Source organism: Apteryx mantelli, chromosome 5 (genome assembly GCF_036417845.1).
Source record: "Apteryx mantelli isolate bAptMan1 chromosome 5, bAptMan1.hap1, whole genome shotgun sequence".
In the NCBI taxonomy this organism is placed as follows: domain Eukaryota; kingdom Metazoa; phylum Chordata; class Aves; order Apterygiformes; family Apterygidae; genus Apteryx; species Apteryx mantelli.
The window spans coordinates 21,695,448-21,707,689 of NC_089982.1; the positions used below are offsets into that span (position 1 = coordinate 21,695,448).

The 12,242-nt window shown below is 43.8% G+C and overlaps 2 protein-coding genes across 2 annotated transcripts in view; one reads left to right on the plus strand and one right to left on the minus strand.

Annotated features, from left to right (window-relative positions):
• TIFA (TRAF interacting protein with forkhead associated domain) lies at positions 1-5,521 on the minus strand. The gene is made up of 2 exons (XM_067297093.1): positions 5,386-5,521; positions 1-1,275 (listed from the first exon to the last, which is right to left on the minus strand). Exon 2 carries the CDS (start codon positions 1,252-1,254, stop codon positions 691-693), a length of 564 nt encoding a protein of 187 aa, XP_067153194.1. The 5' UTR covers positions 1,255-1,275; positions 5,386-5,521; the 3' UTR covers positions 1-690.
• Positions 5,522-5,890: 369 nt separating this feature from the next.
• Positions 5,891-12,242, plus strand: part of ALPK1 (alpha kinase 1) — a 52,135-nt gene continuing 45,783 nt past the window's right edge. Inside the window, exon 1 of the mRNA XM_067297624.1 lies at positions 5,891-6,129. The gene's annotated coding sequence lies outside the window, so the exon portion shown is untranslated. The remainder of the gene's footprint in view (positions 6,130-12,242) is intronic.

The following is a 12,242-nucleotide window of genomic DNA, read 5'->3' on the forward strand; positions in this document are numbered from 1 at the left end:
CTTACTGAGTAACCAAATGCTTTTACTACAAAGTTCAGCTGGATATTCACATAACATGATCACTGACATTGTATATGGTTATTTACATTAACAAGAAAAGCAGTTAAAGTGCAAAAATATTTATTTTTTAATCCATTGTAAAAATAGAAGAAAAATTTCTGCAAAGTTAATAAAAATGATAAGTAAAAAGGATGATGCTGACAAAGTGTCTCTAAGCTGTAAAACCTGGGAAATTATGATCTAGACTTGAAAATACTGATCAGAACTTAATGTCAAAAACATAGCACAAAATATAACAAATGCAACAAGAGACTACATCCCTACTCAGCTACCCAGTGTTGGGGCTAGAACACTGTTCTGCATGCTCTGTATGAGCACTGTTGAATATACTTTTGGAGCATGTGGCCCTGGTTCTAGAATTGAATCTGTTTCTGGGGACTTTAGTGGCCGTATAAACTGGGGTCTCCCCCATGTTGATGTGACAAACAGTGGTGATCAGACAGCACACATGCCCAAGAAAGGACAGGGGCAGGAGCCTGTTTCTGTTGAAGCAACTAAGTTCCTGTGCACCCATCCTGAAAACAAAGGCTAAGAGGACTGATGTAACAGCAATAAGGACTACATGATTTCAAATCCTGAAGTCATGCAAGTTTCAAATGTTCAAAATCTGATCCAGCCTCGTTTTCCCGCCTAGTATGACTCATTTTCATCAATCTCTGTTGGGCTTTTGTCTTGGGAAAGAAACAAAGAAGGGAAAATGCCACTCTCAGGTACGGGTTGCAGTGATGGCAGGCATCTTTCTTGTAAGAGTGGCATTTGAGCCAAGTGTAAGTGAGTCTCAAAATAATCCATAGACTCTCCTTCTTGCATTTCTGTTAAGATCTGGTAGTCCCCAAAACAAATGATGCACTTCCATGGCAGGTCAATTTTGTTTAAGTAACCCAGTTCAGTGTGGTCCACAGTCAGCTTTGTTTTCTTGCTCATGTTCTTTATCTCAAAACAAAATTCTGAGTTGTTAAGTTTTCTGTAAAACTGCAAAGAAAACTGAATCCGAGAAACACGAGAGTCCATTAAGTTATAACGGCAGATGTTAGAATCGCGGCCGAACATAGCCATTTCACCTGCCCTGACCTGTTCTCGCTTATGGAAATTCAGGCAACGAAACATCATCTTGTCTTCTTGGCAAGGATGGTAAAAAGTCATGTGGAGACATGTTACTGTTTCTTCAGTTTCAGCTTCTTCACAAGAGGTCATGATGAAAATGAGTCCTCAGAACTATAAGAAAGAAGTAAAATCAGAGCATGGAATCAATGTAGTACCAAAAAAAAAAAAAAGGTACTACTTCAGACTGGCATTAAAGTACTTTATATGCTATTGTTTAGTGCCTGTGTATTTATGAAGAAATGACAGCAAACAATGAAACTACTGGAACAAAGACATGGAAGTAGAACATACCCTGTCCATGACTATCATCATTTCCCATCACTTTGCCAAAGACTCCACAGTGGTGACAACTGCTAAATGACAGATCGCTCTGTGCTGAACTCTTGCCAGCTATATAAAGTGAGGTTGATAGCCATCTCATATCTACTGCGATCATTAGGTAGCACTTGAGAACTCTGAAAAAATACATGACTGTAAATTGCCACCAACTAGTTCTTCATAAGGATCTCACATGTAGATTTATCTTTGGAAGAAATATGTCACTTAGAGGGAATGAAATACAGTAAGACTTGTTCTATGGACCTATAATAGAGCATTAAGTAGCAGTATTTATGATGGTGTGCACACTGTTTTACAGTGTATTCCTTTGACTAGAAGATATCAGACAAGTACCTTCTACAAGTGCAGTCTGACTGTAGGCAGTAATATTTCAAAATTGTAAAAAGCAACATGTTGTATCTTTAGTCACATTTTACCTCTTGTATAATACAAAATACAGTGTTTAGAATGACTGATGTGACAGTGTGTAAAATGAACTCAAAAGTTGGAATTTCAGAGGGACCTAAAACAGGAATTGTCACCAATTCTAGTTACTTCACTTTTGGCTCACTGCCTATCTGAAAATCCCCGTCCCAGCAATCTAGTGGAGAAGTGCCATAGAACTAACAAATAAGTTTTGTTGTTGTTTTTTTTTTTTAAAAGCTTCTCAAATGCAGCATGGAGGTACTTGCTTATGAACTAAATCCTTTTCCAAAGTCTGAGTTACTGCACTGCATCCCAATAAAATATATGAGATACATTAGAAAACATTGCAGTCTGGTGCTCTATACATGAATGCCAAATATTTAAAAGGGGTAGTTCCTGGACTGAAACTTAGTCTAAAAAAAGAAAAGACCAGGTAATTATAGTAGGAACCCAAGAATGAGTTGTCAGTTACTCACCAGAGAAACATCTTATTAAACTGCATTATTAACAAGTAGCCATTTAAATGGAGTCATATAGGGCAGACGTTAGCAATGTTTTTCCTTTTAGATCTCAGTGAGTTCCCAACATGTCACACTGATTCTGAACTTTCTCACCAGCTCTGTTCAGTGAATCATTATGAGAAGCAATTTACAATTCAATTTGTTCTGTTTTATGGCTAGGTGAATCATCACTGCTTGCTTTTTGTAAGCTGTAGACACAGTGAATGGTGTATCAGTGCAGCTCTGTCTAGGTGAAACCTAGAATTCTCTTCCTTCTAGACTTGTAACACAATAACAGCAACATTTCTGACACAAGTTTGGCTAAAGTTTAGTTTACTTTCTTAAGTAGCCTACAATAGGGCTTCTACGAAGCTTAGATGATTAGAGAAACATCAAATTTCAGGTAGATCTCCCTTTAAACCAAATCAGAAAATATCATTATGCTTTTGACAAAAGTATGAACAGACACCCTGCTGGCAGGTTATTAAGGAATAACCATCATCTACAAGACAAGCTGCAGTGGCACAAGTCTTCGTTACTCATTCTACTAGTATTCCTCGACTCCAATTAGTTGGAAGCACCTTTGTAAGCTAGAGATTGACCCTTTAGCCTGACCCTTTCTGTGTTTAGTTCCCCACTTTCCTGTTTTGCTCCAGCGATAGGAAGTGAGATGTGTTATATGAGGTCAACTTTGTTCAAAGGGGAAAACCAACTCATTTCACTTAGTTCACAAAACAGTCTGCAGAGTTTTCAGTCTCAAGACTTGGGCTGAATTTGATACAGATTTAAAAACATGTTCTATTCCCATTAGTTCCTTTATCTATTTCTAAAGCGCATCATGGCTGGGCAAAAAACAGACAGGAATATAAAGAAATATATTCTGAGGAATTTGTAGAGTACATAACTGTATATAACATCAATGCAAAATACTGTCTTCCTTCAGTTTTTTCTAAATTTTACAAATGGTGATGTGTATTAATTAGAGAAGGGGTAGGAACATTTCCAAAAGTGGTACGTCAGGATATGTTCAGTGGCAAATGCTGCCTTTGAGAGGCAAAGTGTCACAGATTGCTTCAGAAATACAGCAGCCCTCATTGAACTTGGATGTCAGCAGCTCCTAGACCACTGTGTTCTGTTCAAGATCTACTCGTATGCCATCTCAGGCACCCTGAGCCCAGTTGCCGAGTCTTGTATTAGAAGTTTATTGAAGTAGGACGGAACAGACTTTCATCTAAATCCTGAAGGAGTTTCTATTTGCCAGATTGTACTAGAGAACAAAAGGATTGTACTGGACAGGAGAAAGACTTCAAGAATTCCACCTGAAGAAGGAAGCTTTCCTCTCATTAAAATCAACATTTCTCCTGCAGCTGTAATGCAGCCCATTGTCCTCATGTTGCCTGTATCTTCATTTGAGTCAAATGATCATGACCTCACCTCTTCTCTCAACATCCTCTCTTTCAGTGTGCAAAAGAGAAATTTGTTTTAGTAAGCGAACTTCAACATTAGTCTATCAGCTGGATTTGTTGTATAACTCCTGTAGGCTTTATTAACTGAATGTTCTTGGAATACTCTCTAGAGATGGAGTTATATTAATTTTCCTCATGCTCTTTATGGTGCTTTTCACTATGAGGACTTAATTTCTTCAAAGCATTAATGTTCAGAATGGGATTACCATTGTCCCCATTTTTTAGATACAGAAGAATGACACAGAGAAATAAGAACGAGGATACCTAACTTGAGGCCCTTGGGGCTCCAACTTGTTTGAGTGTTTAACAAACAATTTATTCAAGAGTTTTAACTTTCTACATGCGAGTTATAGTTCAGACTGCTCTGCCAGTTTGTTTCCACAAATTAGAACATAGGGTTTCAACCTGAATACCAAGAAAAAGAATAACATCTGTTTTGTGGCCGCTTTTCATTTTAAATGACCATGAATGCTGGGGGAGGGGAGGTGCAGAACATGATTTTCAAGGACATTACATCATTGCTTTAAAGCACACAGCTATGCTTTTTGTCCTCCTGAAATCCTACACTGCGATCACTACAGTATCTTCCACTACCTGTAAGAGATTACACAGGAGGCCAGCAGACAACAGCCTCTTTTACAGCCTTGATTCATCCCCAGGCAGGTTTGTCCTGCGCACTGACTCAGGTGTCTAATTTAGACAGTAAGGCATGCACACCTAAATAAACACTGTACCTAAATAAACACTGTACATTACACAGCTGCACATGGAAAACAAGCATTTCCTAGGCAAACTACTTCTGATTTCGTAGTGCTTGCTTTCTGCAAACTTAATTTTGTTTAAAGAATAATCTTTGTTGTAGTTACACCATTTTTGCAAGAGTATATGCTTAAACTATCATTCATTCCTCATCCCCTGTGTGCACAAACCAGACTCCTCGAACATGAATCTATGCCGCTCTGAGGTATTTCAGCTGCAAAACTCAGGCAGCTTCTCATGGTGCCAATTACAAGTATTTTGACGATGGAAACTCCCAGAATAATTCAGATGCCAAGGCCATTACCTAAATCAGTAATTCCTGCAAAGCCCCAGCTGACCTCAAAGCCTCATCCAGTGCCTCGACTGGAAAGCATCCACAAAGCCAGACTGCACAGCTGAGGATGTTACAAGTGCGCAGCGCAAACACTTGTGAATCCCTTCAAGGCTCCCAGAAGCCAGCGGCGACCGCCGGGACATCCTTCCCCAGCGCCGGACAGCATTGCTGAGGGCCGGACGCGCAGTCGCGACAAGCCACAGCCGACAAGGGGACGCGCAGCGGCGACCAGCCCAGGCGCGGCTGAGGGAGGGCGCCTCCTTCCCGGCCGCCGCGCCGCGGACCCGCGCCCGCCGCCTCGGCCTGCGCCCACCGTGGCCGCCCCCACCCGGGGCGGCGGCGGCAGCGGCGGGCTGCAACCTGCCCGGTCCTGCCCGGTCCTGCCCCGCCCCGCCGGGCGGCGGCCCCGGCCTCTCACCTGCCCGCCGCCGGTGCGGGGTCCGGCGCGGCGCCTCCGGCCGCCTCCCGTCGTGCGCGGAGAGCGGGCGCCCGGCGTCCTGCGTGCTCCCTGCCCTCTCCGCCGGGACGGGACGGGCTGGGCTGGGCTGTCGGCGCCGGGCGCCGCCGCTGCTGGGAAATGGGTCGTCAAAGCCCGGCGGGCGCGGCGCGGCTCGCGGCAGGGGGCGGGCGGACGGGAGGGGAGGGGAGGGAAGGGGGGGAGCGGCGCAGTGCGGCCAACGGCCGCTAACGGCCCCAACGGCCGCGCGCGGCGGCGGTTGGGACGGGCGGCCGCGCGCCGGGGGCCGAGCGCGAGCGCGGGGCGAAGCCGCAGCTCGGTACGCGCTCGGCGCCCAGGCTTGACATAGCGGTGGGCAGCGCTGGGCGCCTGCCGCCGTTCAGGGCGAGCGGAGGGGGCAAGGCGAGGAGGCGGTTGGGGTTTTTTTTAATGCGCAGGAGAGACGCCTGAGCGTGGCGGATTATCACACACGTTAAAAGCGGTGAATGCAGGCGGCAGAATACGCGGAGGAAGCTCTCTGTAGTAGGAGCAGGGTCAAAGGGCTTAAAGCACCACGGCTAGGCGGTGAGGAAGCAGCGTGTGTGAGCGGCGCGGGTCAGGCTGCGTAAAAACACCGCTGCGTGCGGTGCCTGTTGCTGGAGACGCGGGAGGTGAACTTAGCTAAAGACCCTGGGGATCTTGCCTTGAGATGGAGGGATGAACCAGGTGATTGATTCCTCAAGGTCATCTTCAAAGCCTCTTGTTTATCTGTTTTTACCACTGTTATTTCTGTTATTTCAAGCTGAAGGAAACAGGTTGTGGGATGTTTGTAAATATGGAGCAGTGTACCCATATTGGTATCCCTTGGTACATAAGGTGTCCTGGGAAGCAGGTGTGTGTCCTTGGCGTGGTTTTTCAATGCCTATTCAGTTCCCAGCCCGTGTACTCCTTAGACTGTGTTTTTCACATGTGCTTCTTAAAACCGCATGGGATATTCAGCCCAGTTTTGCATTTGGGGGGAAGAAAAATCAATCTGTGTTCTCCAGGTACTAGGGAATTCTTACATGACTTCTCTGAAAATATACAGTTGTTTTTCTATTACAGTGTATAAGTGGAAAAAATAGTCTCAGCTCTATCTGGGATTTTATACAGATGTGTAAAAATCTTGTGTTTGTGAGCATTTTACTACATGAGTAGTCACACTGATGCCACAAAGTGTGTGAGCCTGAGTTTGCAGGTCCAGATCTCAGAAAAATTAAAATCTTTTCAATTGCAGACTCCCAAAACATTAACCCTTTGAAAGGTAACAAACACTAGTTAGTAGAATGTTTTAAATATAACAGTTATTTGATAATGTTTTATAATCAAGAATAAACTATTCAGTTATTCTGTTCTGCTTGAAGCAAAAGTTGTTGAGTTTTATTGACCTGCCTTTGGTAAAAATCTAGTCTTCTCTTGGCTGTTTATCTAAGCTGAGCTGAAAACTGGCAGTCCTAGGGCACCCTTACCTAATAGGAAATATGTCTAATAGGAAAAATGTGCAATCCTCTCTCAGCTGCTTAATTTTTCTTAATAAGTAAGATTATTCCCATACACATGCCAGAGGCAGAGTGTAGAATACAAGTTTTGATCTCAACCTTAATCCTAGACTATTCTGTGCCCCCCATGTATATTTGTGTAGCATTGGCACTAAAAAAGGTGTTGTGTCTTAAGTACAGGAAGTTTGATTGCTTTGGCTTAGGTTATAAAAGGTTTGTGTCAGTCCATATAAACTTCATTTACAGGTTCTTTTTATTTAGTCAATAAACGGGGAAATTGGTGCTAGTTTGCTAATTTCTTTGGCAATTGTTTTCATACAATATAGTCTGGGTGCAGATAAAAGCTCTCTGTTGCACATGTCTTTCTCCCTTTACATCTGAAAAACAAGGTTATATTTTGTTTTGAAAGAAATCATTTTGAAAAGCGGATAATGAAAACAGATTCTGTAAAGTTCCTCACTTACTAGAATGCTTTTTTTGCAGCAATCTGGGCTGGGCACGTATGTTCACACAAAAATGCTTTGCTTTCTTCTGGAAAACCCACAGTTGTGCAATCATTCCATTTATTGCATATGCTGATTGCTGTAATTCCTCCTCGCCTTTCATTCCCGGAAGTAGAGCCTATTTTCAAGACTTCTGTGCTGTGAGAGAGCCAGATCTTTTTTGATCAAATTATTTTGATACCGGTAGCTATTGAGCTATGTGAGTACTCTCTTCTTTTTTTCTAGGGTTATGTAACCTCATACTAACTGCGTATTTCTTGCTAGCTTTTGAATTAAATACAGCTCTACATGACTTCATACAGGAGATGACAGGAATTGGATTTAATGCTCCTTTCTTCTGCAAGTTTTACATTGGTTGGAATGCCACCAGCTTCAGGAAAACGACTCCAGGTTTCCTCTTGTATGAGAAAAGACTCAGGCTCTTTGCATTCATATTTGTGGGTGTAGTCTTAAGCGTTTACTGCAGTAATAGTTACTTGGTTTACTAGAGTTCATTCCTGTGGGGGGGGTTTTTTTTGGGGGGGGAGGGGAGGATTTCTTTAGACAAAAAGGGAAACTGCAAATAGATGCCCAAAGCTTGTAGGGCTGGGCAGCATTGTGTTGTGCACAAGACACTGGGGCTTGAGCCAGGTGAGCTGATGTCAACATTTCCCTTGTGCTTTTTTTACAAGGCCTATTTGGTTTTACCCACTTTACTTACTGGGAAGAAAAGGCACTTTGCTTCCTGGAATTGATAATCGAGGTAAATTTGAAATCTCAGTCACTTTGGGAATAGAAACCTGCACAAGCCAGATTGCACAGCCAGTGACACATAGCTTCTCCTTGGATTACAAAGGGAGTGCTGGGTGGGTAAATAAAGACGGAGCAGAGCCATGTTTTCCATTCATGTCTTCTGACTGGCTCTGTTTTTAAGACACCTGTATTCATTGCCTTACCAATTGTAAGAGAGGAGGAAGTACTAAAAAGAGTAATGCCCATTACTTTAAATGAGTGTTTCCTCTGATACCAATGTGCTGTGGTGCTTATTTATCATGTCCAGTGTGGCTTCTCTGTGTGGATATCAGTTACATATTAGAGATGCTAGCTGTTTGGGCTGGTTAAATATTTGTAATGGGTGGTTATGGTAAGTTAAGAGATGGGGGCGGTTGTTGTGGTGTTGTGTTTTAACAACTTTGGTCCGATTCTTAAGGCCAAAAACTTTGGTCTGATTTCCTAAGGCTTTGGATAACTCCAGATCCCAAATATATAAATCTGTAAAGTGGAAAATTCTGGGACCTCTTAAACTGCTTTCAGTCATGATCAGCTTTGAAGACCTGAGAGTCACTGAAGGCAGATATATTTCTTTCTCTTTTCAGAAAGTTCATCTTAGGTAATAAGAGTATTAAAAAGAAAGCAATAAGAAATAAAGTGTATTCTGAGTTAGTGAGTGAAAGGACAGGGCTTTTTTTATATATTTATTTATTTATTTATTTATAAATTTTTTGGTGGGGGGGGTGTAACCCAGCTAATTGTTTTTTGGCTAGCTGAGCACAAAACTTCTCTCCCCCTCACCCCCTGGCTTGCCCTGTAGCCATTCTTTATCTGTTGTGGAAGAACATAAAGTTCGAGTGACTTTTGATTCCTTTCAGAGATTCAGTTTGTCATCCCTGTTGCTTTGCCTGGACTGTGCAGAAGGTTTGCTTCTGAGGCACGTGGGCTTTTTAAAAGAGTTTCTCTTGTTATCAAGTTGAACTGTTACCTTTTGATTTCAGTGATGTTCATAGGACAAAGCCCTGTCAGTGAGTACCACAGAAAAATCTACAGGCTTTAAATATTAAAGGTGACTGATGATACACGCAGTAGAATGTTATTATTTGACAAATTTGATTTTGATAGAAAGCGTGCCCATTTTATGGTGATTGAGAGGTACATTTGTTTTGACACGTCTGTAAAACATATTTGGTAGTTACTTGACTGGCAGTTTGTGCTGTAGCATTGAAGGTCAGCAGCTATTCCCACCTACTTCTTCTGCGATACAGCTTCCCATGTAAAGATGGACAACTAAAGGAGCAGCAGGTGTAGCTGAGTTTCCTGTATTTGCTAAGGATAGTTAGTGGATTGCTAAGTTGTCTTTTCCAGGAGTGGCCAGTGACTTCACTGAACTGAAGTCAACAAAAAAATAGATGAAACTTTAACAAAACATTCCTGTAATGGTTTTCTGCATGTTCTGGCACACTGAGCTGTTGGCAAGGCTTTTAATGATCCACCTTTATTATAAGTCAGGAATTCTGTGATAGACAGATAATGTTTTTCAGGTATTTAGGAAACATGTTCTTTTGTAGTTCTGTTTCTCTTGCTGTGTAAAGCCATTCTGCAGACCTATGGTTGGAGACAAGATATGAGGCTAGTTAATAGGTAGCCTGGACAAGTTTGACACTTTCTACTTTTCTCTGCTATTTAAATGAGTATTATGAAAGAATCTGCATCCTGTTAGCTCAACAGCGTCTGGCCTGCTTTCAGTGATGCTGAGATCTCGCTGTGGTTCTTTCCTTCCTTCCCAAGGCCAAACTTTTACAGGTGGCTATCAAAACGGCAGATGTAGTCCACAGGCTTGCCAGTCGTGTGACAGAACGGTTTTAGGTGTAAAGGGGAACCGTGCTTGTAAAAGCTGTAAGCAGAATTAGTGGGGTTTTGGTAACCTTTTTCTGGTTGGTGGGCTTCTCGCTCCCTAGTGCAGTGGCTTTGTTAATGGTGTCATCATGTGAACACTGAAGTAGAAGCTGTGATTTAGTCGTGACCTTCTATGTCAAACTTTGCATTAGAAAATACCTGTGGTACACTTGAATGCATTGTTGGTTTTTGTTTTAAAAGCGAGTATGAGGAGATGCTGTTACTCTGCAAGGTTGAACTCTCACCACAAGGGGACATAAGCAATGCATTCATGTGCTGAATATCATATGTGTTAAACATCTGAAGTGCAGCTTATGTAGTGGGTTTAGTGGAAAGCCTATGAAAAATGTAATAGCTGAGTGAGTTACCACCCCAGCCCTTTCCTTGTTTCCCTCATTTGTTCAGCCCCTCTGGCACATGGCCAAATAGACTTGCAGTCTGTTCACTCACTCTCCCCAGCATTACAGGCCTTGCGTCTACTGTGTTGCGGTGAGCGCGTGTCGCGCAGGCCCAGGCGTGCTCCGTGGCAGGATGTGCGCTGAACTTGTATCTGGGGTGTCCCAGGGCCCCCGCCAGCTCTTTGGGCAGCCCGGAGTTGGCTCGAAATGGTCCTTCACGCTTCAGGGATGCACAGAGCTGAGGAGGAGGAGCAGTAGTGGTTACTGAGAGCTGATTAGTGCTTTAGAGCCCTAAAGCCCAGGGCCGGTGGATGTGTTTACTTGTGCGTAGACCATGCTAGGGATTAATACTCACTGCCTAAACCTGTGAATATCATGCGTGTTGGATTCAACTACCAAGGCTATGCCCTTCTGCTGCTCTTCCTCTCAGGCTATCTCACTTCCCGTTTCTTGACCCAGTTCAAGTTAGCCCAGCTAACTGGGAAATGGTCGGAGCAGAAATATGTACAGTATAGCTTTCCCGTTGCCGCTCCGCAGTTCCTGGCTGCCCTGTGCAGGCCCCGGAAGGTGCAGTAGCCGGTAGGTGGCAATGTTTGATCAGACACGGGGGGCCGCGGGCCCTGCGCCGCTCGGGGCTGCTCGAGGGCTCCTGGAGCAACCCGCAGCCCCGGAGCCGGGCAGAGCGGGGGCCCGAGCCCCGGTGCCCCCCGGCGCCCCCGAGGCCAGTGTGCCCGTTTGCAGCACGGCCGCCAGCCCTGGCGGCAGGGCTGGGGTTCCCGGCCACGAGGGAGGGTCCGTTCTGCAGCCAGTTCGCCCCCGTGTCCTCCCCGGGGTCCCCCAGGCACTGCAGCGCTCTGAACAGGTCCTCTGCCTGAGAGGGCAAAGATTCTGATTTATTCATTTTTAAGTGGGAATTTACCATTTTAATATTGCAAGAGCTTGTTGTGGTACTTTAAATAAACTGTAATAACAACAGCGGTAGCTTCCAAGAGTTCATTTGGGAAAGGCATAAAAGAGTAAGCAGCAACCTGTAGCTAGGTTCTGCAGTTAATTGTTATTACCTTGCAGCAGCCAAGTGCCTCACGTTTAAATAGAGAAGAAATATGCCTGGCTAGTCAAATAAACATGGTATTTAGCAACCTGTAGTGTATCTGTACAGAACCACCATAGGCACATATATTCCAAATATAAAGCAAGATAGTCAGCTGGATCTCAGCGTGAGAGGGAAGAGATATGCACAAGAAGGAGTTGCACTCACTGAAATTTTGGATCCCGCTTCCAAAAATAGCTCCACACCATGAAGCAGTTAGGAGGTATTCCAAAGGAAAAAGGGAGTGCAGTTCCGTCCATGTTTTATTTACTTCTTCAGTCCTCCTTTACTCAGGAAAAAGAATGCTTCTGTTTTCAATCTCGTCTGACCTGAATCAACTCCTGATGATGCCGCTTCTCTTGACTAGTGGGGAGAACTGTATCTTACAAGATGGACTCTGTCTAGGCCACTCCTAGTACTTTCTTGTTTTCTTTCTGTTTCACCTTCATGATCTGCCTCTGGTTTTCCACCCGAACCTGTCTTGTTTTTTCCCCCTCTGTCTTCTCCCCTATTTTTCTGTACTATCTCAATTTCTCTTCTGTCTTCCTGCCCCTCTTGTTGTTTGGTGTTCTTGCCTCTTGCCATCTTCTTGATTGTTTTTCCTACCCTCCTCGGTCATTCTCTCCAACCTGTGTTTGTTTTGTCACTGGGGCCTGTAGAA

Excerpts from the sequence above, each read along its gene's own strand:
- TIFA (XM_067297093.1), bottom strand. The coding sequence starts at position 1,254 with ATGACCTCTTGTGAAGAAGCTGAAACTGAAGAAACAGTAACATGTCTC.